Below are 26,298 nucleotides of genomic sequence, written 5' to 3'. Positions count from 1 at the left end.
TATTGATGATTCTCCTAACGGTGCAGCTGGGACATCAGTCTGTCTACCCGGAGCTTTTTGCACAGCGAGAGCCCTACAAGCTTTGCAGTTCGTGCTTTAATATTTTATCTGCTGGTCCCTGGCTGGAAAAGAAAATCCAACCACTCTCAGTGGCAATTATTCGTCCTGCTGCGTGACTCACAACAGAGGCTGTATCAGGTTTGAAACATGCAGGTGGCAGACAGACACCCGCTGCTTCCTTTGGACTCTTTACAGATCTCTTCTTTTCAATCCCAGCCCTGGGGTTGCTCAGCCCAAGATGATTTATTCTCTCCGCTCTGCATTTGCTTTACACCTGTGTAGCCATACAACAACACGCGGCTCCTATCTCAAAGCGGATCTGGAGGCACCTTGCCCGTCACTGTTTGAACTGTCCAATAGGGGATAGAGCAGGGAAGCTCTCTGCAGATCAGGGTGATCTGAAGGGATGATACCAGCACCTTCTGGGCCACTTTCTCCCAGCAAATACCCCCAGCATCAATTCCACTTCATTCATGCTTGGAGTGGAGTGAGACCATGGGGGCTGAAGCCTCAGAGCAGTGGGGATGTATACAGGGTGCCTTCAGCCTCACCCCGGCACAGTTATCACCTCTGAGCTACCTCTGACTGTTTGCAATACCTGGAGAGAAACAATAAAACGGTGAAGGAAGGTGGTGGATAATTACTGTTTTTGCCAGCTCTGTAATGTCTTCCAGCTCAGCTGGACCAAACAAAACAAGGCCAGGAACTGTCATTATGGCTATGACTGCATTGTGCTACCACAGGATTTCAGATCCCCTGTGAGGAGTCAACGCTGAGGGAGACCACAGAGAAAACCTGTCCTGGGAGCTGGCAGGAGACATACAGCTCCAGCGAGAAATAAACTTCAGGTGCCTCGGGCCTTGAGATGAGCCACGGCTGCTGGGATGAAGCACTGCTGTGCTGGCATAGATCTCTCCATAGATGCTTAGAAAAACTGAGATTTCTCTTTATCACACCACGGCTCTGCCAAAGCTGCTCTCGATGCTGAATTTATGCTGGTGTTGTTCTTGCAGGAGCAGCATCACAACAAGAGCATCCCTGGATGAGCTGGAGCTTGTCACCTCCGCAGTGCCATGAGCATGACGGGGCTGCTGTGCTCTGTGCCCAAAAAGAGGATTTGGGAAACTGCTCATTGGGAAATAGTCCCATGGGTGCCACAGGGAGAGGTGGGTTGGGCTGCAGATGGGACAGCTCCAGCTCCCCGTTCCCATCGCAGTGCTTGAGATAGGCAAGGACATGGCCTGGAGGCTGGGTTCCCAGGGCTGCCTCCTCCGCTGTCACCAGTGTTGTGCAACCCTTCCATCCTGACAGAGGGTGTGGGCAGGAACCGTCTCACGCGGATGCAGCTCGGGGTGCAACTGAGCTTTGGAAGTGGCCACGCACCAGCACCAGCGTGGTCCATCCTTTGTGCCACGTTCTGCACCGCAGCTGCTCCAGGGATGCATCCAGCCCCACGTTAAGGTCACCACAAAGACCTGCAAGAGAGAGGAGCAGTCGTGATGTGGGGATGTTTCATTGTGCAGCAGCTGTGCTCAGAGTGCTGCACAAGCACAGGCTGTTTAATGGCTTGCAGAAGGACACAAGCATTGCCTGTTATCCAGCAAGGCTGAGTTGGAACCACAAAGGATGCTCTCTGTATTTTGTCTGCTTTAGGAAAGAGGAGAGTGGCTTATGCCAAGTGGTGGTTTCAGGAGGATGGAGAGGATCTCTAAGCACATAGGATGAAAGGTCTGACTAAGCTGGAGGGCACCAACACAGCCAGCAGGCAGCAGGTTGAAAGCAGGTGAAAGGAAGCACTTCTTGACCCAGCATGCAGTTAAACTGGAGCTCAGTGCCGTAGGGCATGGCCTCAAAAATAGCCTTTAAAAAACAGATATGTGTGCATGGCATTGCTCTGCTCTGACCTATGAAATATGATGGCCCTCTAGCCATGGAAGTGCTAAGTCACCGACCACCAGAAGATGGGGCAGGATTGTTTCCTGCTTCCTTCCTTTTTACAGTCCTTCAGAGAGCAGATACTGCCATGGGAAGGACCATAGGATCATGGGACCATAGAATCAGGGAATCATTAATGAGGAGCAGCAGATGGAGGTGACCACAGTGATTTCTCCCTTCCTGACACAAAGGCTTCACCTCCTGCTTTCTGCCCAGCAGGGAGGGGAGTAAAGGCACCGGGGGGTCTCCCTTCAAGGACTTGGCAGCCTCTGGCTCCCAGGGCTGCTGCCAACACTGCTATTGAGTCTCTCACCAAACTTGCACAAACTATCACCATCTTCTGCTGCCAAAGCTTTGCGCCACTCTCAGAAGGGATTGCAGTGCTGGATAAACCTGGTGCAAAGCACTGCCAGGCTTCTGCCAGCTTGAATGGAATGCTGCAGACTCAGTTCAAGTGAGAAGGAGTCTTCTCCTCATCTCTTTCCATTTTTGAATCTCTTTAGAGTCAGGAATCTTCCAAGTAGGAAAGGATGGAAGGGTTGGTTAGCAAGGAGCTGCCCTGCTCTGTCTTTGCTCGACGTGATACTTCCCAGGACTTGAGCAGCCCTCACTGTGTGTATGTCCGGAGTGTTAGAGCTCTGCTGAAGCTCTTCCAGCGCTGCTGTAGAATGAGGGGATTTTCTCTCTCCAGATGCAGATAGCTCAGGCTGTGGGAAGAGAAAAGTCCATGTTCAGCTCCTGCACACACAGCAGCTCCCACTGGGTTACGCAAGCCTGAGTCTGCTGTACACGCGTGTACACGACCACACTGAGAAGTGCATGTGACAGATGACAGCACTGGCAGAACCTCATTTAATTATCACTGTTATTGTTGTTCCTATAAGCAATTAAACGATTTGTTTTTTAAAACAAACCTGTATTTCAAAACAAGCATAGCGGGTGGGAGGTGGGGCGGGGTGGGGGGTCAGTCTGGCAAAGGATATTGGGTTGACTATAAGGCATCCTGCCTGGAGCAGAGATAATAGAGTACCTGGGTGGTTGCTCAGCGATGATGGATTGGTGGGGAATTGCTCCTGGACCCCGTGAGCAGCCCTCTGGGACCTGACAAGGCTTGCACTCTGCTCTTCTGAGGGTTGACTTGCACAAGGGCTGGGGCTGTGATGTTGTAAAGAGCAGGTGGGTCAGCCCTGAGAGCCACACCTCGCGTGGGGTGCCATCCGTCTTTGCTGTCACCGCTGCTGCTTTTTGGTTGCCTGGAGCCCCTGAGCTGCGTGGTGGAGAAACACAGATATTTACAGCTCTGCAGATGTGCACAGGAGCAGTGCAGCGCTCCCGCTAGGCTGCGCAGCAGCAATGGAGATGGATGCTTTCATTTGGCTCTGTAAAGCTCATCCGGCTTTAGCACGTCTCCTGCTGCTGGTTTTATACCTTCCAGACCGTGGTTTGCTAAACAGCTTCCAAACCAAGCAGAGGCTGCAATCCCTGCCCTGTGGAGCTGTGGATGTTAGGGATTATCCAACTGCTCAATGTTAGCAAGGCTCCCACGTCACGTCCCTGTGCCTTTATACCTGGCAGCAAGAAACTGTTGCTCTGGAGCTCAAGGCACGTACTGGAGCTCAGGAGCCAGCAGCAGTATGGAGCATGTCCAGCTGCCCCAGGACCCTCCTGGATGTGGGCAGTGAGATGGAATGGCACAGCAGGCAGACAGAACACCTGTGTTCCACCCTCTTGGCTCATCCAATGAGAGAACCAGGATGAGGCATTCATCTCCGTCCACCGCAGGGCTCTGACTCACATGTGCTGAGCACACAGCAGTGGGTCTGTGGGATGCCAGCACACCTTCCTCACTGTCCACCAGCAGTCACAGCCCTTCAGTGAGCACATGGAGGCACGTGCCCCTGAGCCACAGCTTCTCCTGATGGATTGCTTAAAGCCTTCCACTTAAAGCAGTGCAGATGGACACCTCCATGTGAGCTGTCCTGCTTTAAGCCCCCCTGCTTGCACTGCCAGCTCATGGCTGTCCCACTCTGTGGGGGATGGCAGATCCTGAACTACAAAGCCCAGCATGCTATGTCTTGTGTTAGAAGCAAAGGGGAGAGGAGGCAGGAGCTCTTGGGTGGGAGGTAAGGACTTCATAAGGGTGGTCTCTGTGCAGCTCCATTGTAAACTCTGACCCCGTGCTCTCCACCTCCAGCCCACTCCACAACCCTGCTTCCCCCGGGCAGGAGGATGCAGCCATTAGGAGGAGATGGGACAGAGGACTCAGCAGGAAATCAGCCCCTCTCCCCGTGACCTGAGCACTGCTGACTGATGAATCAGGGGAGATGCAGATTCCTGACATCCTCCCGTTACTTATTCATTGCATGGCACAGGATACGTCAGTGATGCTCAGTGCTTTGCTCATGGATGCCAGAGCTTTGGGGGTGGGAAAACTCATTCTTTTTGAAGGTGGCTGCATGAGGCAGGCATCGTGTGTCCAGGCAATGCCTTATTCCCAAACCCCCTCTCTGCTTCCCTCTGTGCGTCTCAGTGTGAGCCCTTCGTACCCGGGTACCTTCATACTTCACACCAAGTGCTGTGATCCATTCAGAGGCTGTAAGTGCATAAGAAGCAGATTCCACTCCTAGTCTCTCCAGCACAGCAGTGAAGACATCCAGGAACAGGAGCAGCCTGCTGGGCTCTGAGATCCTGCTTTGAGCTGCAGTATCTGTCCTAGAAAGAAGCTTTGTCTTAGTGGCACGCAACATGGCTCAACCATGCTGTAAGAGAAATGCTGCAGTGATTAATTTCCTCTGCATTTCAAAATCCATGTGGATTTGTGGAGCTCTTGTACGCCCTGGCATCACTGGGAAGTGTTGCATGGCTTGGCTCTCCCTTTTTATAGAGGTATGAAAAGAAATATGAGCCTGAAGGACTGCATGTACAAGGACAGAGATAGAGATAGGGACTGAAACAGGGATGGGGATGGGGACATGGACACAGGCAGGAACACCTCAGGTTTTGGTCAGACCCTGCCTGGTGATGCTGAACCTGATGCCTCCATCAAGACAAGCTGGCCAAATAATGAGCTTTAATCCTTAAGAAAGAAATGTAGTTCTTCTTCTCCCAACCCTACGTGAAGGAAAATGGTGTTGGTCTTTGAGAAAGGTTCAAACACTGCCAGTTTTCATGATAGGGACTGAGGAGGAAAATGTTTGCAAAGCAGTCACACAGAGGTGTCCCATCCAGCCAATCCTTTCACTAAATAACAAAATTTACAGCTAGAGGAAGAGTGATTTATCTTTACTAATACATGGCAGCCATTGGGGAGAAGTTGAAAAGTGGCTTGAATTTAATCCCTGGAAATGAATGCAGTTTGCTGCGTGGTATTTTTTGGGGGGAGTAAAAATGGTTATGCTGTTTATTAAGCAGCAATCCAAAGGAGGCTGTGCAGATCTGTTCCTCCCTTAGGAAAACCAGGGCTGGGAGCACAGTGTGTGCGCCTGCGCAGGTAACCTGCCTAGGGGCAGGCGGATGATTTCAGGCTGCATTTCTACCTGCTCTTCCAACCCTTCCAGCTCACGCTTCCCTGCCCTCCCTCTCTGCCCCTGCCCATTTGGGAGCACAGATATAAACCCTCCAGCCAATATGTTTCCTGTGGGGGACAGCGAGCTTTGCCTGGAGGGTGCTCATGGCTCTCACCTCATCCCAAAGCTGTCCTTAAAGACGGAGCGAGGCCGTTCCCTACCTGCTACCATAGAGCTCCAGCAGCTGGGCAGTTCTCTCGACAGTTCACCTCTCCCCAGGGAAGACAGGTAAGCACTGCTGGGATGAGCAGCAAGCAAGCAGCTGCTGGGCACTGCTTCTCTATTCCCTTCTGCTTCTCCTGCTGGATGTCTCCAACATCCCCTCATCTCTTCTTGACTCAGAGAGGAGATGGGATTTACCCTCCTGGGTCTGCTTCTTTGCTCACTTCGAGATGGGTTTTAACCTCCTGGGTCTACTTCTTTTCCTATGCAACCACTTGTGTTGCTACAAGCACATGATGCACAACACCAGGGATCAGGAGCGAGTCTCTGTGCTGCACATGAGCCCATGGAAACCCAACATTGCAGTCAGAGCACAGCCCAACCCGCCTGCATCTCCTTTCTGCTGCTTTCGTGGATGCAGTCTCACCTGCTTGGAGGAACTAGCCTGGATTAAAGAAAGGGTGTCATTAACTTATAATTGGAAAGGAGCAGTGGAGGTTTATCCACAAGTCAGTTTGCCTGGTAGAGGCAGGAGGTTGCAGACGAGCTTGTGTTGTATTTGCAGGCTTTCTGCCTTTGAACTTCTTGGGAAGAGAGGCAAAGGAAACTGGTTGCTTCCCAGCCTTGCACACCTATGGCCGCTGCTGAGCTCAGCAGCGTTACTCAGCTGCTGTAAGCAGAGACCCAGCAGCTTCTCCATAATAACACAACCAACCAAAGAGTGATTTTAAGATAAACTTTCCTTCCCTGTGCTAGACCCAAAGCTGAAAGGGATTTAAAGGGAACGCTGCTTTCCATCCCTTCCTTCCTGTGCCTTGGGCATGCTCAGTGCCAAAGAGCCACAGCAGCCCCAGGAGCTCCAGAATCCCCTTCATTCAGGGTCTGAATGGTGATCCCAGACCTCCATGTTTTGCACCCATCTCTGTCAGCCTCCAGGACAGCTCCAAAGCCTCAAGGATTTGTAAACAAAGAAGTTGATCGGAACACTGATTTTTCCAAAGAAGGCTGAGAAATGATGTGCAGATGGAGGACAGGAGATTCTTTAGCATGGGGAAGAGAAATGAAGAGGAAAGGTTGGATTTTGGTTAGAATCCTGCTCAGAAATGCAGTTCCTCCTCCACCAAAGGCCAGGCTGAGGATAAGAGGTGTGAAGCTTGGATGCCTTTCACTGGGCTGATTGCATTCAAAGCGGAATCACTGCCGGCAAAGGGACACAATGCCAGGCCTTTGCTCCAGCCTCAGGACTTTGGGAACACCCCAAGTCTGCTCTGGTTCTTGCACTGAGCTCCAGCCTTGGGGTGAATGCTGCAAAACGATGAGAAAGGACGGAGCCAATGAGCAATAAACCCTGCAGAGCTCCACTCCCAAAAGGTAGCGCACAGCCCATGAGGTGTGGGGAAGTCCTCTTGGCAACGAGATCTGAGTCATAAAGAAAGTGAAGTAAAGGCAGAAGGCAGGGTGACAAGGGCAGGGCTGGGACATGAAGCAGCAATGACCCCCAAAGAGGGATGTTAGTGCTATGGATGTGGCTGCGGTGACCAGAGCTCAAGGATATTTCTTAGGGCAATTTGTGACTTCTGATTGTGGGGAGAGAGAGGGAAATGTTTGCAATGCGATGCGTGCTGGGAAGAGGATGAGTCTTTCATAGCAGGGTAAGGATGCCATGCAACATGAGTGTGCGCAGGTGTGCAAGGGGCTGGTGGGCAGCAGGTTTCTCTCCATTCCATTTGTGCACACGGCTGCATGACTAACCCACTCCTCTCCTTCTGCCCAGGCAACCTGACCATGCCGAGCATATTCTCCTACCAGAGCTCCGAAATCGACTGGTGTGAAAACAACTTTGTGCGCTCGCCGATCATCGCAGAGTACTACAACACGGTCAGTGGGCACATCCCAAGGGCAGAGCTGCCTCTGGGATAGGGGATGGGATGGGGCAGCCGCCACGTTTGCTCTCCTGCTGCTCTGAGCTTCCTGCTGTTGGAGGCTGTTTGTTTGGGGAGCTGTATGTAAATCCTTGGGGTTTGCTGCCCATAAGTAGAGCTGGGGTCGGGGATCCTCATGGCACACATGGGGCTGAGTTCCCACTGAGCAAAGTCTGGCAGTGCTCCTTAGCCCAGATTGGTGAGATCCTGTTATACCAGTCCTGCAGCTCGCCTGCCAACTGGGGTAAGTCCCACACAGGGCTCATATATTCCAGCTAAACGTACAGGAGTGGCAGAATGAGAGACAGTGCTTGCATGAACCACGTCGGGCAGGTTGGGAATCCGGAACTCCGGGCAGAGGAAAGCTGATGCAGGAGTTTCACCTCCTGTGATCCCCTTTGTAATCAGGCTCCTTCCAGCACCAGTCCCACATACACTGACATCCATCTGCAGACACCCGCTGCCTGCGAGCGCGTCCCTCTGCCTCAGTGCAATTAGTGCTGGCAGGGGCATGAGCCCATTTACAGCCTTCCAAAGGCCTTGTTTACAACCTTCAGCAATTACCTTTGAACACTGGGAGTTCTTGTTTCTCATGGAAACATCTCTTCCCTTTTTTTTTTTTTTTAGAAGCATTTCCTGTTTTTAATAAATGACCTCTAATAACGATAATACCCTCTCCAGTCACACAGCTCCAATTGAGCTGTCGGGGTCGTGCAGGAGGGTTGTTCGGGCTGTGTGCACTCCCTTCTCTTCCAGGCACTGAAATAAGGACCTGCTGGTCCTGCTGCCCTCCTGCACCCAGCTTCTGGTCTGTGCTGTCCACTGGTGATACGCCCCTGATGGATGAGCACAGGCTGCAGAGCAAAGGGGTGCAGAAGTCACTGATGCTCCCAGCAGCACTCTGAATGTCGCTGGAGGTTCCAAACGCCTCTGGGTTTGAGAGTCTCATTGGCAGTGCTGGAGAGGGGCTGATTTCCAAACAGAGCAAGAAGTCTGAAAGTTGGACTTTTAAAATCAGAATTAAATCCAGGAGAAACATTTGCCCAAGCTGTGAGGTCAGCACTCAGGTAGTCTTTTCCCAGTGTGTCTTTGGAGCTGAGACCAGCTTTTTACAAGGGCTGTGATTTATACCCATGATGTTGGAGTGGATCAGGATCACACCAAGAGGTATCTCTGGAGCTCACTCCTGTGTCTGAGCTCTTGGCAGCAAGCTGCCAGACTCCAGCTGCTATGGTCAGGTGCACAACCGTCCTCCTGACGTCCCAAAGTCCTCTGAACCCCATAAAACATTAACCTTAGATCTCTTCCTGTGCAGCAGAGGAAACCACTCCTGTAGTTTATGGCTTAGGATATAATTCTTGTTTAGGGAATTGCCAAGATCAAGACTCGCCTTGCTGCCCACAGCAGGACTGGTGTGTGATCTTCCCTCCAAAACATAGGAGGTGGAAGAGCAAACCCTGAAGAACCACGGCTGTCTGAGCAGCTGATAACAGCCCCCAGGGCTGCACTGTGCTCAGAGCAGAACAGGGAATCCAAAGCCAGTAGGAGCATCACCTACCTGGCATCGCCCTCAGTCCATGCAGGCTGGCTCTCAGCCCTGCAGCACTGGGGAACACTGCTCAGAGCACCATCCGAGGTGTGATTCCAGTGTCCTGGGTCTCTCTCTCTTCTCCATTCCTTTGTTCCCCACATTCAGATCTTCAGATCGCTGCCTCCCTGCTTGGGCTTTATGGACCTTATCTCACTGCCCTGCCTGGAGACAATTATATCGATATTGACTTCAGCACAGCTTTGTCAGGGTTTTAGACTAGCTGGGAACCCAGCCAGCTCCTTCCCAAGGCTCCTAAAGCAGCAGGGCTTCCTAATGGAGCATCCTTTCTGCATCTTCTTCCCAACGCTGCCCATGACTTCAGCTGGAAGCTCTGTGTCAGCAGCAACACGCTGCTGAGCATCGCTCTGTGGCAGCCGCTCTCACTCTCAGCCCAGCCTGGGTTGGATGCTTTTTATTAGTAATAAGCACCAGGGGTATGAGCAGAGAATGTAAACAGTATCATTAAGTCCCTAATAATTAATACATTGAGGTTCACAATTGCACTGCAGTTCAGTGACAAAGTGCTAACTATTTATAGTGACTCAGTGACCCAGAAATTTATTGTCTTCTGGCTGTTTGCAGGAGAACAGTGTTGTGCTACATGAGGGTCATCAGTCAAGGACCCGCCATTCTATTCCCCCTTTTTCTTTTCCTGCAATAACCGATGAGGATGCTTGGTAATGACATCCTGATCCTCAGCACTCTCTGTCTAAGCAGCAGGAGCTCTTACACTGTCAGATAACCACAGCTCCATTGATCGGCGGAGATAAGCCTGGCTGCAGGTGTAAATCACCCAGATACGCCCAGATACTCGTGCTGGAGCTCAGCAGCTTCATAGCAGTGGGGACACCTCACATGCTCCTCACACTGCTGTTTGTGTGCAGCCACACTGCTGCTTGCTGCTCTAAACATGGTGTGACACCATGATGCAGGACGGGCAGCCCCAGCTTCTGGCTGTTAGGAACTTGCTCTGCAGGTCTGGAGAGCCTCGGAGATGCTTGCTTCTGTCTTGGGCTCTGCAGGCTCTGTTGTCAGTGAAAGCTGGGTCTTTGGTTTTTAAGGGAGTGAGTGCATTGCAGCAACACTTTGAGAAATCTCCTTCCACTGCAGAAAATCATACAGTAATTCCAGAATAGTTGGGTTGGAAGGCCCTTAAAGGTCATTCTAACCAGCCCAGGCCATGGACAGGGCCATCTCCCACCAGATCCATCCAGCCAAGAAGCCATTCTCACTCTGCTGTGCATGGAGAAGCGGATGGCTCTCTGCAGGGCTCTCCTTTCCTTTTAAGCTGCACAGTGTACATTGCACAAGCCCTGGGGCCTTTCCCATGATCCTGTTAATGCAGTAGGATTACAGCCATGTCACTGATCCCAGCCTCATTTTTCTCCTAGCCAAACAAGCAGGGCTGGGATCTGACAGGTGATGGAGGCCCCCGTATGCCCCCCAGTTGTGGGTCCCTAGCAGTTCTGCCTCAAGCTCTGAGCCTGGCTGCTCTGCAGGGAATCACTGCAATCTGCTGGCATGGTTCTCCTGATCATCCCTCCCTGCCGATATCTGATCTTGCACTTCTCAGGCTGAATTAATGAAGTGATAATGTTGCTATCATGTAATTAATGGTGCTGTTGCAATGCCCACTGCAGCAGGGATCCGGACCTCCCCGTGTGCAACTCCTGTGTTTCCTCACTTGGACACACATGCTGGCACTTGCACATTGCTGTGTCTTCTGCAAGCATTTGCTCTCTCCTTGAGATCCCTGCCTGCTTTCCAAAAGCCTCTTGAACCATTTCACAGGAAAAAAAAAATGCTTACAATGCAGTTGGTTACTTTAACACATAGTTTGGTTTTGTGATCATTTCCAAACAGTTTGACCTCAAGCGTGCAGTGGAACCAGCACTTCCCTTCTCATTTTGGAACAGAGACAGGGCTGGAAGCGTGACGGGTTCTTCCCAATGCATTGTGAGAGGGTGTGCTTCAGGGGTATGACAACATCCCTGGGATTTGCAGGCCTCTTCTCACATCCCATGGGACACCACAGGCCACATTTTGCCATTGCAATGTACTTGGTGCACAGTGGGGATGCAGAGGGGTGAGCCTGCAGCTGTAGGGTGACACTCCAAGCTGGGTTCTGGGACACTGTCTGGCTGGAATATGAAAGGAGAAGAATTGTTGTGTGAGATCAAAGCTGTGCTGGTGTCTGGCCAAAAGGCAGCATGGCAAATGGCCGCTCCTGGCTCTTCCAAATCCCACTGCACTGCCTGCCAGGTGGAACAAGCCACCAGGTCCCAACCTTTCATGAGCAGGAGAGGTTTTCCCTGGGGACACTGAGCTTCCTGGTGATACTCCATTTGTTGTGCTTGCACAGCAGGTGACACCTGCAGAGGTGAGGACTGCTTCAAACTCTCTTCCTCCCTTGCTGCAGGGTGGAGAGGGCCCGATCCAGCAGTCAGGTCCAGGCTTAAGAGGATTCTCTGCTTCTTCCCAGCTCCCATGTTTTGCCCATCAGCATCTGCTGCTCCTCTAAGTCCTGGCATTGTCACCAGGCTGAATCCACACACTCTTCCCTACACCCCAGTTGCACCAAAGCCTGGCAATGCAGCAACTGTGCAGAGCTGGAAAACAGGGATGAATTATTTTGCTGCATCCATTTGCGATGTTCAGATAACTTTCATGACTTCATATAATTACTGGTGTCCAGAGTACTTCCCTCCCTAGGGCAGGTGGCTTTGCATGTGACGCCACAGGATGTCACCTTGGTCCAGCCCCACCTGTGGGTGTCCTGCAGGTCCTGCTGCTGTCCGCCACACTTGGGTCACAGAAGCATACACTGAGCTTGCTGTCCTCAGAGATAACACAGCCCAGATGTTGTCACATCGTAGCCATCCTTCCAGCCCCAGCCTCACACCTCATGAAACGCCTCTGCCCTTCTCCAGTGCCAAGAGCAATGCCTCCACACGCTGCTTTGCTCCAGAGATCAGTATCGTCTCCACACGGGGACATACTGAGGCATAAGGTGGGATGAGACCTGCCCAAGATCATGCAACAAACTGAATGTGCCTCTTGTTTTGCAGATCAGCAATGTATGCTTCTTCATCCTTTCGGCTGCCCTGCTCCACCTGAACCGGCAGTACTGCCAGAAGCGCAGCGTGCCCATGTACTTCATCTCTGGCCTCCTCCTCTGTGTAGGTGGGTGCCAATTTCAAGTCAGGCGGCAGAGCATTCATTCATGGTACCTTTAGCTTTGGAGATGGGTTTGTAGTGGCCAAAGCAAGGGGCAAGCTGGGGTGAGGAGCTGAACAGCCATGTATGTCTGAAGCTGCAGCTCGTGGTTCCTGCTGGCTCTGGGTCAGAGCTTCATGTCCTGTAAAGCCCTGGGTCTCCCATTCCTGCCAAGATCCATGCCCAGCCCTTTAGGAATGATGTTTCTCTAAATGTCTCCAATTACTTCCCAGACCAGATAGGCTTCTCCTGGGACAGAGTTGCACTGACACAAGCTGTCCTTGCTCTCTGCAGGTATTTTCTCCATGTACTTCCACATGACCCTGAGCTACGTGGGACAACTCTTGGATGAGCTCTCCATCCTCTGGACACTGGCTGTGGCATATTCCGTTTGGTACCCAAGGGCTCACTTCCCCAGGTGCATCAAAAGCAGGTAAGGCTCAGTGGGAAATGAGTTTGCAGGCTGCAAGGGGTGGGAAACTGCTGCTGCTATGTGACCCCACAAATCAGCTCTCAGCAGTTTGCTTTGTGGCCAGACCCTACACTCCTTGCTTCTGGATCCTCACAGGGAGGGCACAAAACCCCTGGAAAGGGCTGTCCAGAGCTCCTGCTGCCTGGAGCCGCCTGCCCTTATAAAGCTGTACAGGAAGCTTTGCATGAAGGATCTCATGATCCTGACAGCATTTAGGGGGAACAGAGAACCATCTGGGGAAGTGCAGGACCTGGGCACTTCACACACCCTGGGAAATTACACGTTCCTGAGCACTGACATTGAAATACCCATGCTGTCAAACTCTTGTAACATCCCCTGCCATCAGGGGATGGGGTTTCCCACAGGCCAAACTAGTCCAAGATAACACCCCATGTTGCAAAGGGTGTTTGCATAAGGGCTGGCTGGATGTACCGGGATGGATGGAGAGACTGAGATCAGCAACAGGAGCTCAGCGGTGTTTTGCTAGGAGGATGCTCCCGTCCTGGCAGGATTGCTGGAGCCCTCTAAGACAGCCCTTAACACAGCCTGCTCCCATCCCGCTCCTCCCATGCCACGGAGGAGGTCACCGCGAGTTCACAGCGGAGACATGGCTGGGGGAGGCAGCGAGAGGGGAAGGGACTTGGGAAGGGATTTGCATGTGAAAGGCCCCTCCGATCCCTATTGTTGCTCAGTCAGCCCGAATCGAGGCCCTGCCCCCGCTGCTGGGACTGCAGCTCTGCAGCCCTTCCCTCTGCACAGCTCCATGCCTGGCTCTGGCATCGCCATGGCAGTGGGCGAGTCATCCTCGGAACTGCGGTCCAAGCTCTATTCTGGACCGAACAGGGGATTTAGCAAAGCAGTTCTTGAGAAACATCAAATATATCCTGGTTTTCCTACCAGGACTTCTGCAGAGCCCGAGGACAGTTATATGCAAACAGACAGGAGGTGCTGGAACGTGGCTTCCTCTCTCAGGTTGCGGCCAGTACCATCCTTTACCTGCTGCACTATGAACCTTGGAGGCATTGACACTCACTCCCAATTCTGTCATCCCCTTAGGAAGCAATTCTACTGGTTGGGTGGTGTCACCACCGTGATCACCACCTTGATGTCCTTCATCAAACCATCTATCAATGCCTACGCGCTCAACTGCATCGCCTTCCACCTGCTGTACCTGACCTGGCGCGAGCTGAAAAAGTGAGGAGGAGGTTGAGAGGTTCATCTCTGCCGTCTCTGCAGCTCCTTCTCCTTTATGTGGGACTTGGGGACCAGTGTGGGGTTGAGGGGAACCCATTCAGATCTGGGGAGAAAGACAAAGGTGTGTTAGCATCTTGTAGCATCACTGTCACCCACAGAAGGTCAGAAACTCCTTCTGCAGAGCCACACTTCTCCAGTTCTTGTGGCTTGATGAATATCTTTGAGCAGAAACCTACCAGGTTTTGCCCTGTCACATTAGCACGTGCAGACGTGGCCCTCTTTCAAACTCACTTTCCTTCCATCCTTCCATTACAGCTCCCTTCACTCTCTCCTCTGTGTTTTCCAGGTGTGATGACCAACGTGTTCACCGGATGGCCAAAGCCATGGTGCTGTGGTGGGTTCTGGCCATCACCAGCTGGTTAAGTGACAGGTGGCTTTGCTGGCTCTGCCAGGCAATCAACTTCCCTTATTTCCACAGCTTCTGGTAAGTCTCTAGTGGAGAGGAAGGAAGCCTGGCTTAAATGTTTTAGAGCTGAAGGGCCAAAGAGGAGAAGGGAGGGCAGGAGGGATGTGGTACTTGAACAGGGAGCAGCTGCATTTGTGCCCACTTTGCTCTGTCACTATTGATGCTGCTCCTCATCCTGGCCCTAGCCCAAGAATTCATCCTAATCACTGCTTAATATCCCTTACCTCCTCCACACACAGTCAGGAGGTGCAGAAGGGCTGGTAGTGTTACCCTCCTCCCACGTGTCTTTTTTGGTTCCTTGACAGGCACGTGCTGATAGCTGTGTCCCTCCTCTACTGCTTCCCACTCGTCATGTACTTTGACGTCACCTACGAGATGCCAGCGTTCACACCAAAGCTAGGATATTGGCCCAGCGACTCCTGGCCCATCGTGGTGCCTTACATTGCCCTGGAGGAACCTCACAAGCAGTGCTAAAGCCAGCTACGCCCCTCAGGCATGGGGTGTGTGATGCACACACGTGCATCTTCACGGGGAACACCTCAGCTGTGTGCCTGCTCCCTGGACAAGGGCAACGTGGCTGGCGGATGGGGCAGGGAGCAGCTGAGGCCTCGTGGTGCTGGGCGTGAAGGAGGGTGAGAGACCACAGACTTAGGAGACTGCCCAGGCTAATGCCAGGGAGACGAAGGTCTCCTCCTCCAGCTGATGCTCACTGAGAAGGGGAGAGGACAGTGCTGCTTCTGTGTCCTCTGCATTAGTCAGGCTGTGTCGCCTTTTGCTGTCAAGAGCACAGCTGGAAAGACAGAAGCCAAGCTGGTGACAGATGGGTTTGTTGGGGCTGCTCTAATTATTATTATTAATTTTATTTATTTATGTATATGGTCTTGCTCAGGAGAGCTGTGCATTAAAGCTATGGACACTGACTAGCACCCAGCTCTTTTCTTTCCCCTGAATGCACCATATCCCCCATTATCTGTCAGCCACCTGCAGTGGCCAAAGTTCTTTATGGCCTGGTGGGGGAAATCCTTTTAGATGACAGCCCAAGAGAGGTTCTGTTCTACCCCTTCTCAGTCCCTGTGGCCCTTGTCCCTCTCCTGGTGGTGTTTGAGAGCCATGGCGAGGTGGCAGTGAGGGACATGGTTAGTGGGCATGGTGGGATGGGTTGGATTGGGTAATCTTGGAGGTCATTTCCAACCCAAATGATTCTATGATTCTATGACTCTGGGAACACCAATAGGCCAGCAGAGCAGCTGGAGTTGGCCCCCCGAAGTACAGCCTTAGCAAGGTGATGTCCCTCCAGGGAACCACAGAGGCTTGGGGATGCTGTCAGTAAAGCAAAAATAGTGGCCCATAGGGGTTCATCCTGAGCAAGAAGTCAGCACACAGCCCCACCACCGTCATGCTGTGGGTCCCTCTGCAATGGTCCCCAGAGCCACTAGATGGCAAGTTTGGCTCATGATCCCCGGGCAATATTTCACCTGCATCATGTCTGGGCTGAACCCCCAGTCCTGGTCCATGTCCCCCAGCATGGCCACCACGCATGGTACAGGATGGGAACAACAGTAGCTGAGCTTTTGCCTGCCTTCACCCATCTCTTCCATCCTCCTCTTTGTCTCTCTGCATGCCATCACTCCGGCCTCTCTCCATCACCTCATTTCACTCCCCATCCCCACTTCTCTCCCCCTCTCCCTCACCCCTTCCCCAGCCCATCACATTCTTCTGCAGCCTATTAATAACTTCTGGGCAATTGCACCGGGTCCCTGCTGGGCCCGGCCCCTCGGCTGCTGCTGTCCCGCGCAGCCACTGAGCGCGACGGCAGCAAGTTCAAAAGTGCAGAGCGGCTTTCACGGCCCCTCTCCCCGTCAGGGGGTGGAGGAGGCTGCTGGCAAAGAAAGGCCGCGTTGCCAGGGAGCCTGGCACAGGAAAAGGGGGTCACCATCATCCACCGAGGGGACCGAGGGAGATGGACAGAAGCCAGCAGCCCTTTGGGATGGGGATGCTAGGAGCCACGCAGGGATGGAGGCTGTGATATGGAGGAGGGCGAATGGACCGTCACAGGTCTGAGAGATGATGAGGAGAAACCCCACAGCAAAATCCCCCGTGCTCTATGGTAATAAGGGAGGTGTCCCAGGCGCCTGGAGAACAATGTTGCTGCAGTTGAGTGACTGTAACAGGCCCCGATGACAGCCGGGGCCGCGTTAAAAATGCCTATTCAAGCAGATCAAGACATTGAGAGGCCTCGTGGGGATCTGAAACCCTCAGGGATTTCTGGATGAAGCCAAAAGCTGAATCCCCAGCCCTGGGAACCTGAGGGGGAGTGGAGGGGGGAGAGAGAGCGAGAGAAAAGAAAAGAAACCCACAAAGCAGCTTTAAAAGGAGTGCAGTGCCTGAGGCAGGGCCCCCTGTGCTGAGCGGGGCTGTGGTCTGAGGGCCAAGCAGCCCTGACACCGGGACGTGACTGTGGTGCTGCACCCCAAAGCTGTGTGGGGTTCTTCAAAGCATCTCCAAAAAGGACCCCGAGCTGCTGGGGACATCCCATCCCTCCCACCAGGGAGCTGCGTGCCCATGTGTGGGGCGCAGCCAGCACCGAGCATCTCATCAAAACGAGTTGTGACATTTCTGCTGTGAGCAAACCAGGGACCAGGAGAAACCACCAACACAATGCAGGGGTACAAAGGTAACAGCGGTCCTTTCTCTGCCCCCAAAGCCCTGGGAAGCTCTGCAGTTCCCCTGCAAAGGGACCTTTGCCATGTGTGTGCCATGCTGGGTGCATGCAGCCAGAGGCACTCAGCAGAGTAATGCTGGAATTTGGCAGGGCAGGAAGAGCTACAAGCCCACACACTCAGGATCTGAGTTAGGAATGGTCAAAATTAAACCCTTCCTTCCCTTATTTTTGCCAGATGAGCCTTAACCCGGATCATTTTCCTGATTTGGTTTGCCATGTGGCTGCCTAAACCACAAGAAAAGAAGCAAGAGAGGGAGCAGGAATGAGGAAGAGAACAGAGAGGCTGCTGCTTTCAACTGATGCCAGATTAAAGAGGTTGTGAAACAACAGCGTCTATTTGGTGCAATTGCAACACAAATGAACGAATAATGTTGATAAGGCACCAGTCCTGCAGGATAAAGGATTAACTTTTACCTGTTTTGCTGCACCAAATTGCCTCCTGCTGTTATAGATTTACACTGCAGGATGTGGCCAGCAGGCTGGAAACTTCAGAGCAGAGGGAATTATCCATAAAGGACAGTGTGCATTCATGGACCTGCATAAGTAATGCAAAAGCAATTAATAATAACCTGTTCCTTGCTCTTAGCAATGCTAGGAGAAGAAACTACTTCACTGAAGCGTCCCTTGTGTGGTTTGCAAAAGACCTTTATTTGTAACTGTCTCAAAGAGAAATGAAGGTGGTAGTTTTGATGCACAGAAAATATGTAATAAGAGCTGGGGTTTTAGTGAAGCCTGGCCATCTTTGTGATTAAAAAACCCCCTTCTGGAGTTGTGTTAAAACAACGTTAATTCAGGTTAAACTTTTCTCGGATTTAGTCTCCAAAGTCAGCAGTGCAAAGTTGGAAAGCATGAATGCAAAGGGCTGAGAAACTCAGGAAGGGAAGAGAGAGGCTCCAGGAAATATTACCTCTACATCCTTGTCCTGACAGTTCTAAGCACAGCTTCTGAGGTTTGACTCAGGATTTCCAGCTCAGAGGTTGGCAGCTCTACTACATCCCAATCAGAACTGTTAGTAAAAAGAGTTCTTTCTTTTCTTTCCCTGTTTTACTTACATCCTTGCTATCCACTTTTATATAAGAAGAAATAGGGCCATAATCAAACAGATCTCCACATATTAAAGGTTGTTCTGGACAGATAAACGGGATCAGATCCTGCTCAGCTGAAAATCCTGGTTCAATGAATACAGTCTTGCAGCACTCACAGTCTCGAGGTGCCCTGCCTGCATCTCTCTGTGTTATTTCACACGGTGGCTGCACACATTATCAAGGCCAGATTTGACCAGTGAGCACAGGGGAGTTGTGGGTAAAAGCTGTACTTCAATAACGTGAAGCACGGCTGTTACACGGCCAAATAAACCAGTTGGCCAAAATGATTTTAAAAGATCAAATCATGTTTTCAGCTGTGTCTATAAAGCCTCGTGCTTTGCTTCCACTTAGCAACACATTTCCACTGCTGTTTTCAGAAGAAACACAAGCAGTTCACATTTCTCTGATAAAGTGGTTCACATAACTTCAATTCTGTAGTAACAGCTGCTATAAAAATACCTGAGATGAAAGGATTTGCTTCTCCCTGCCTTCACGCTGAAGCTCGTGGTCTCAGTTAGGACTGTCCTCCATGTTTTCCCATTCACTTTCCATAAGCATTCAGGCATTGGGTCCCAATTCATGAGCTGCACTGATTCAGATTCCATGACAGACGAGGTGTCTCAGTTCACTGCAATGCACAAACATACGTTTAATGTTAAGAATATGAGTATTTCCATTGATATCAGTGGCACTCGCTTGCACTTAAGGATTCATTTTGTTGAGCAGCAGCCAGAAATAGTGCTGTGTAATGCCAATAAAGTGCAAACTGCAATATATCACTAAGTGCTTTCTGGGAGCAATCTACAAAATTAATCAATGAAGATGAACGTGAAAACACAAAAATTGATATATGTGGGATTGTATTGTTTACTGCCAAGCATTAACATCCACCAGAGCACTGCCAAGAACAAAAAATGGCAACCAGTTAAATTCGTTCTACATCACCATTCGTCCTATCTGACTTACAGATTTAGTGGTGTAACGCTGAAAAACATTAATCATCTTGACAGAAGGACATACACAGAGATTAAAGGCAGGGCTTGACCCTGTCTGTACCATCCCTAATGCGTACTAACTCTATTCAGCCCAACCTGAGTGGATGCTTGAAAGAGAGAACAGGATCCGCTCTGTGACACTCAGCACAGAGAAGTGCCTTGAACAAAAGTAACTTTTTATGACCAAACTATGATGAAGTGTCATTAAAACCACGACTCTGCTCTCCAGTTTCCCATCCCTTACCTTCCACAGGACTTCATCAAATGCCTTGTTATGGGGAACTGATGAAAAGGTCCATGCAGCAATCATCCCAACTACTTCTATTTGTTTCCATCACGATATGCATCACAAGTCCAACAATGCTGCCATTGCCAGTGACCCATGCAGACCTCAGACCCTATTCCCCTATGATGGGATCGTAATATAAGCAAATATATTTCTGTATGCAAATGATTGCTGTTTTCAAGCTGTTTATCAGTGACCTTCTACACTGCCCATACGGTACAGTAATATGTTTTCCACATATGTCAGATGTTTCGTGACACATTTCATGCATATATTTAAAATAGATTTCATAGCATGTAAAAATCCGCAGGCAATGGGAGGAAACAGCCTGCATCTGCAACGTTTACATCATGCACTGCAAAATGGCATGAAATGTGTCGAATTGATTGTATTCTTCATTAATCCAAAATAGTGGTGGCATATAAAATGTATGTAATGGATAAACTCGTGGCCATGTATTACAGTGCCTAGCTCCGATGCCTGAGTAACAAAGGGACAGAATTTGTAACAGCTCTGCCTTCACAGTCTGACTGCAGAGCCTTTAGTTCACGCTGTGTTGGCTGTTACATGTGTGTGCTGTTTTAGATCCCATCCTGACTCCCACTAAACTGTGCTGGCTGGGCCACAATGGAACCAAGTCAAACACCAAGGCATTTCAGAAGCACCAAGGTACGACTTTGCTGCAATCAGGTGCACCATTGTCTGACAGGTAGCGATATCAGCGATAACGGTGGAGTTTCAGTGATAGAAATTTCAGCATGGTACTGCCAGCCAAATTCCCTGAGTCACAGGCAAGTTTGCATAGCCTGCACTGTAGTGTGGAGGATTATCTCACCTGCTATCATACCTGAGATAGCTAGATTAGAGCTGGTTTGCGTAGACTAACATATGTGGCAACCCTACCTCCATTGGCTGTGTAGACAGGTGGAAATCACAAAGCTCATTTCATGTAAAGCCAGCAAAACAGCCCAGTTTTGGTGGAACCTCTCACCATAGCAGCTGACTAAGCAGCCACAAAAAACCAGAAATTCACATTAATTTGAGGGTTACAGGTTCTGAAATGCTGCTCTGGGATGTCTCACAACCTGCTCTTATTATAGGGAGGTTTGAACTGGGTACCTGCTTTGGCTGGAAAGGGCCAGTTGCTCTGAAAACCACCAAGCTGAGTGATTAGGGCTGGAAACAGCAGAAACACCAGCCCCCAAGAGGAAAGGCACCACGCTGTAAGCTTGGGATGCTTGGAAATAAGGCGTGCATGAATGTGTGGCCACAAGACTGTTGCATGTTAGGCCTGGGAAACTCCAGATACTGGGAATGCCTTGGTTGTGAAGAGGCTGCATTGCAGACAGTATATTTATCTGAAATAGTAATTCCTGCTCCTTTTTTGGACACTCTTTTCAATCCAGGAAATGATTCAGAACAGGCTTTTTGATGCTGGTCAGATTCTGCTGCTGATCTCATCCTGCTACGTCCTTTTTTTCAAGCTATCTCTCCCCCCATCTTGTATTATTTAGTGCTATAAAGGTTATCCTGTCCAGGGTCACAGTTCTCTGTCAGAAGGTGGCCTCTCTCTGAGCACACAGCTGAGCATTCCTCAATGACTTTGGCATCAACCAAAACAAGGCACAGGCAAATCAGTCCAGCCAGCTGGTGAGATTGGCCTGACTCAGCCCTTTACATCATTTGGCCAAACCTGACCTCTGTCTGCAGAGTGCTAACGACAGGTATCATCATCTGACAGAATGAACTGATAGGTGTCAGCTCAGCCTGCAGCCAGCCAGTAGCTACATTATAATGCCAACCTCACCTTTGGTGCTAATGAGGCCCCTTCATCAACAGCCTTGAGCAGAAGGGTCAGGGACTGAATAGAGACAGACTCCTTTCTCACCCAGAAAGCTGGTTCTCCTCATTCAGAATTGAAGCACGTTGGCGGGGCGGTTTGAGGACGCTTGTGCTGCCCATGTTGCATCTGCAAAGGACATGACGTATTTGTGACTATTCATCTGGCTCTTTTCACCAGCACTAACTACACTGAAAGCAGAAAATAAATTCTCATTGTGTTCCTGCTTACTAAGAAAATTTTCCCTCTTCTTTCTGTTTCAGAGGGTTATTGCCCATTAAAAGACTTGAATTTTTCAGAACCTATAGTAAGCTATAATTCAGTTTTTCCTCAGGCACAAAAGAACTTAGTTAAGCTCAATTGTATTACAGTGGTTTTGGTGGTTTTTTTTCTTCCTACCAAGTCCTTCATTAATAAGGGAAGTAAAGAATTTCCAAGCTGCCTGTAATTTCTTCCCCAGATGCAGCTAGTTGAGGTTAGGAACGTCTTTCTGGCAATCAGAGCTTTTGGCCATTAACAATCTGGACTTCTGCTGCACTATCCTGGTGTTAAATGCATGTCCTGAATACCAAATCGTCTCCTGACTTTGGGTTCAGGACTTTTTCTGAGGCACTAAGTAAGGATATGGCACTGTTATTGGCAAACCCAGGGTAAATACCAGCCCTTATTACCTCAAATATCATCAGTTCTCTGTTTTGATTCATCAGACATTGCCACACAGCATTAGACAAGGATTTCTGTGCAGCTGGAAAGTGACTTAGAGATACAGGGGAGAACTGAGGGGTCTTTCCATTCAGCAGCATTGCATCTGGATACGAAGCTGAAGTGAGTTTTCTCAGAGAAACTCAGCTCAAATGCAAGAGCAGTGTCTTTAAGTCCACACAACCATTACAAGATCAGTGTTTCTCCACGCTGTTTCACTCTAAGTGCTGGGGATGGGCCTTCCTTGACAGCTGGCAGCTCTCCAAGCCACTCAAAGTACAGACTGACCACAGAACTTTTGGTCTTCGGTTCAGAGCAGAAAAAGGGGAAGATGCAACTAAAATAGCAATGAGAAAACAATGCTGAATGGCAATGAACAGCGAAGCGAACTTGTTTCTCCAAGAACAGGAAGGGCAAGGCAAGGTTACAGAAGTGGTTGGCTGTTGTGTTTGTAGTAACACAAACATAATACACACATACATATCAATAGACCACAAGGCTTGATGGTATGAGGCAGCCAACTCAAAGAGTGGTGCTAAGCCCACAGGAAACTACTCTCATTGCAAGAGGAGAGATGTTGCTTGGATCCTGGCAAGTAAGCAGTATGGGTGTCTCCTGTGTTTACCTGGCCAAGGGAGGGACAGGTGCAGTGCAAAGTATTTTTTCCACTTCATTTTCCAGCTCTCATGGGACAAAACCATCCCTTGGCATAGCGAGGGCCAGGCAGGATGGAACACACACCTCTCAGCACAAGACTAGGATCTCTGAAGCAACGCTTTTGCAATCAAAAGCCCAAACAGAAATTAAGGAGAGCTGTCATCGGTCCATTTGCATATTTGAATATGCAAATCAGATCTGTTTCTTATCCATTGGCACTGGCCCTACTGTAGATGGCAGCAACACAGCAGATCTCTGCCAGACTACAGTGCCACAAAGAAAGTAGCTAATTGGATTTGCAGACGCTTATTGCAAAACCCAGAAGTTGCTGGAATGGATCTAAAGAAGCAGGAGCTCAGCCCACGGCTACCTTGGGTGCGAAGGCACTCAGCTGACAGCTCGTTAGCTTCAGACATCCCTGCAAAAGGAGAGACTTGGAGGAAGCCTGTGTGGCTGCTGGCTACACCTTCCCCCCAACACTACCAGACATCTGAAATCCCAACATCCTCCTACAGAGCCTGGCAAATCTACCTTTGGCTGCTATTTAACTGCCCAATTCCTTCAGTGTAGTTCAGTTTTGTGGCCAGGTGCTGGCCTAGCGGAGTGGAAGCTGAGTTTCCCCATACCTAACTCAGAAGTGGTCAAGTTCATGCTTGAATCCCATCCTCGGCCACTGAGCACCTTGAAAGCTGGAGCAGCGAGTTGAGATATCAGCATAGATGGGGAACTGCAGCATCCCGAGCTGGAGTGGGAGGGCAATCTGCATCCAGTGTGTGTGGTAACAACAAGCTGGATAAAATAAAGGCACACAAATGTCAGAATTTAAATGGAGGAACTGAAATAAAAATCAGATTCTAATGAAGTTTCATTCGGCAGGAAAAGTTCGGGGGGTTGCATGTCTTAAACAGCATCTCCTACATTAGGACTTGGTTATACAGAGGGAGAGTGGGATCAAGTGCTCCACTGTGGGAAGGATTCTCCCTGTTCTTTGCAGGGTGGTGGACCAGATCAGTTGAAAAGGTCCCTTCTATAACTCAAACGATTTCCAGGGAAGGTTTTAAACCTGGGGGCTTGTAACCAACCAAGGCTGAGAATGAATGACACCACGAGCTGGAAAAGAAAAGGCTGAACCCTCAGAGTCGTGAGCACGGGAATAACGTCTACAATTAAAGATATCAATGGGAACTCACAAGAAAGAGGCCCGGGTCTGAATGGGGAAAGAAAAGAGACTGTCCGAGGAGATGTCCTTCGGGCCTGCAACAGACAGAACACGGAAAATTAGCAGCGGGCACTTAAAAGAGGAATCAAACAGGGGGGGTTGGGGGGGGGGTTCCTTTTGTTTTGTCGCTGTGAACTGAAGCGATGAAGCGTTTTGCTTTACTAATATCTCCTATCAAAGCTGACGAGGTTGAAGTGGCTCTTTGGAAGGGTTTGGGAGCCCGTTAATCCCCGCCTGTGGCTACGGGTGAGCAGCACGCACAGCGCTGCGGGCTCATAACATTCTTCTGCTCTCTCACAGCGACGGGCTGACCCCCCCCAACCAAAAACCAGCACCAAGCGGGTTTCTAAGAGAAAAACTTGCTCATAAACGGTCACCGATTGAGTTTGGAGGTTAATTTAAAGCTCGGAACAACCCGTTGTACGGAGGTGTAAACAAAACCCACTTTTCAGATGCAAATAGGAGCTAACAGCGGTGTTCAACGATGCCCGCAGCCGGGCCGGTGACCTGCGGGGTTCGCACACAGCTGAGCCCGAGGCTGATAAACGCCGTTCTCTGAAGGAATCCCTGGCTTTATTTGCATTGCAAATGTTCCTCTATGCAGAGAGAACACGGGATATTGTTGGAGGTTGTTCGCCGCCGATGATGGGCGCTACGAGGGCAACGCTCTTCCCACACGCAGCCCGCGGTCTCCATCGCGGTGCTGTGGAGAGCCGGGAAAGGCGGGAGAGGGAGGGGAAATGGAGGGGGGGGAATGAAGGTGAATGAGGGGAAATGGAGGGATGGATGGGGAAGGAGGAGGGTTAAGGGTGGGGGGAGGAAGGGGATGAGGAGGTTTGTGAGGGGAAATGGGGGAGAAATGGCTGAGGGGAGATGGGGGGGGAAGGAGAAGGTGCGTGAGGGAGATGGGGGAGAGGCTGAGGGGGAATGAGACGCTGAGGGGGAAATGGAAGAGTGAGGGAATGTAGAGAAATTGAAGGGAAAATGGGGGAAAATAAGGGAGAAATGAGGGGAATGGGGGAGAATGGAAGGGAATGTTGAGGGAAAATGAGAGAAATTGAGGGGAAGATGGAGGATTGTGAGGGGGAAATAGAGCAGCTGAGGGAAAATGGGGGTGAGGGGAAGAGGTGTGTGAGGGGAGAATGGGGGAATGCTGAGGGGAAATGAGAGGATGTGAGGGGAAAATGGGGGAGAAAGGAAGGGAATGTTGAGGAGAAATGGGGAGAAAGGGGGAAAATGAGAGAAATTAAGGGGAGAAAGAGGAATGTGAGGGGCAGATAGGGGACATTGAGGGGAAAATGGAGGAACCAGAAGGTGTGGGGGGAAAATGAAGGGTATTGAAGGAAAATAGGGGAGAATGAGGGGAAAAATGAAAGAAATCGAGGTGAAATTGAGGGAGAAAGAGGGGAAGTGAAGGTGTGTGAGGGGGAAAATGAGGCAGAAGGGGAGGGGGGAATGATTTGAGAAGGGGAATGTGAAAGGGGGAATATAAGGGAGATTGAGGGGGAGGTGAAAGAAACTAGGGGGAGACTGAGGGAAAATAACGGGATAATGAGGAAAAGCAACGGTGTATGAGGAGAAAGGGGTGGAAAATAAAGGACACTGGGGCGGCCATGGAGGAAACAAAAAGGAATAAAACGATGGAGGCTGAGGGAGAACGTGTGAGAATGGGGGTGATATTGGGAAAAATCATGGAGATGGAGGAAAAATGGGGGCAAAAAGAGGCTGAAGGAGCTGGTTCCTCCTCATCACGGCTCAGCCCTGCCCCTGGGAGCTGCGGTTTCCCTTGTTCTTAGGCTCATTTGCGTACGAAATGAACAAAACGGGGCAGATTCGCTTAGAGCAGGGAAGGCGTAGGCTGAGGAAGGGGTGCTTGTACCGGTGTGAGGATAGCGGACTGTGAGGGGATTAAACGGGGCGCAGGGCCCGGCCACGCTGAAGGAGCGAAGCGCGCCTCAGCGCCGCGCCCACCGCTCTGAGGGGGAGGGGAGCGAAGGAGGCACGGGAGAAGTGAAGCCCCGCCCACTTCTCGTCCCGCCTACCACTCCCCGCTTGACCCACCTCAAGCCCCGCCCCTTTCCCCGCCTCCTCGGCGTCCCATTGGACAGAACAGCCGCCCGTTATGTGGAGGCGGGGAATAGCGGCGGCGCTCAAGCGGAAGCCCCGCCTCCCGGCGTAAAGCTGAGCCTCTATTGGTTGAAAGCGAGT

The 26,298-nt window shown here is 50.7% G+C and overlaps 1 protein-coding gene and 1 long non-coding RNA gene across 3 annotated transcripts; one reads left to right on the top strand and one right to left on the bottom strand.

The window, feature by feature from the left end:
• The first annotated feature begins 5,448 nt into the window (after positions 1 to 5,448).
• Positions 5,449 to 15,498, top strand: ACER1 (alkaline ceramidase 1). Of its 2 annotated transcripts, none has more exons than XM_085517660.1 (7): positions 5,449 to 5,789; positions 7,498 to 7,601; positions 12,305 to 12,419; positions 12,747 to 12,885; positions 13,981 to 14,118; positions 14,465 to 14,602; positions 14,890 to 15,498. In XM_085517660.1, the coding sequence occupies exons 2-7, from the start codon at positions 7,509 to 7,511 to the stop codon at positions 15,056 to 15,058; spliced, it is 792 nt and encodes a 263-aa protein (XP_085373786.1). In that variant the 5' UTR covers positions 5,449 to 5,789; positions 7,498 to 7,508; the 3' UTR covers positions 15,059 to 15,498. The 2 variants fall into 2 exon arrangements, with proteins under 2 accessions (XP_085373786.1, XP_015742248.2); XM_015886762.3 differs by lacking the exon at positions 5,449 to 5,789 and adding an exon at positions 7,123 to 7,375.
• LOC107325654 (uncharacterized) lies at positions 14,087 to 20,371 on the bottom strand. Its single transcript, XR_014935027.1, has 4 exons — positions 19,631 to 20,371; positions 18,851 to 19,019; positions 17,721 to 17,841; positions 14,087 to 14,221 (listed from the first exon to the last, which is right to left on the bottom strand). It is a non-coding gene; the product is annotated as an uncharacterized LOC107325654 (long non-coding RNA).
• Positions 20,372 to 26,298: the final 5,927 nt, after the last annotated feature.

This window comes from Coturnix japonica, chromosome 16, assembly GCF_054131305.1.
Source record: "Coturnix japonica strain WE chromosome 16, WE-NBRP24, whole genome shotgun sequence".
Classification (NCBI taxonomy): domain Eukaryota; kingdom Metazoa; phylum Chordata; class Aves; order Galliformes; family Phasianidae; genus Coturnix; species Coturnix japonica.
Note: the sequence above shows the minus strand (reverse complement) of the source record. Positions and strands in the feature narration are given on the sequence as shown.

Coding starts and splice junctions, on each gene's coding strand:
- ACER1 (XM_085517660.1), top strand. CDS start 7,509: ATGCCGAGCATATTCTCCTACCAGAGCTCCGAAATCGACTGGTGTGAA. Junction 12,886..13,980: donor CCCAGGTGCATCAAAAGCAG/GTAAGGCTCAGT, acceptor TCATCCCCTTAG/GAAGCAATTCTACTGGTTGG. Junction 14,119..14,464: donor ACCTGGCGCGAGCTGAAAAA/GTGAGGAGGAGG, acceptor TGTGTTTTCCAG/GTGTGATGACCAACGTGTTC.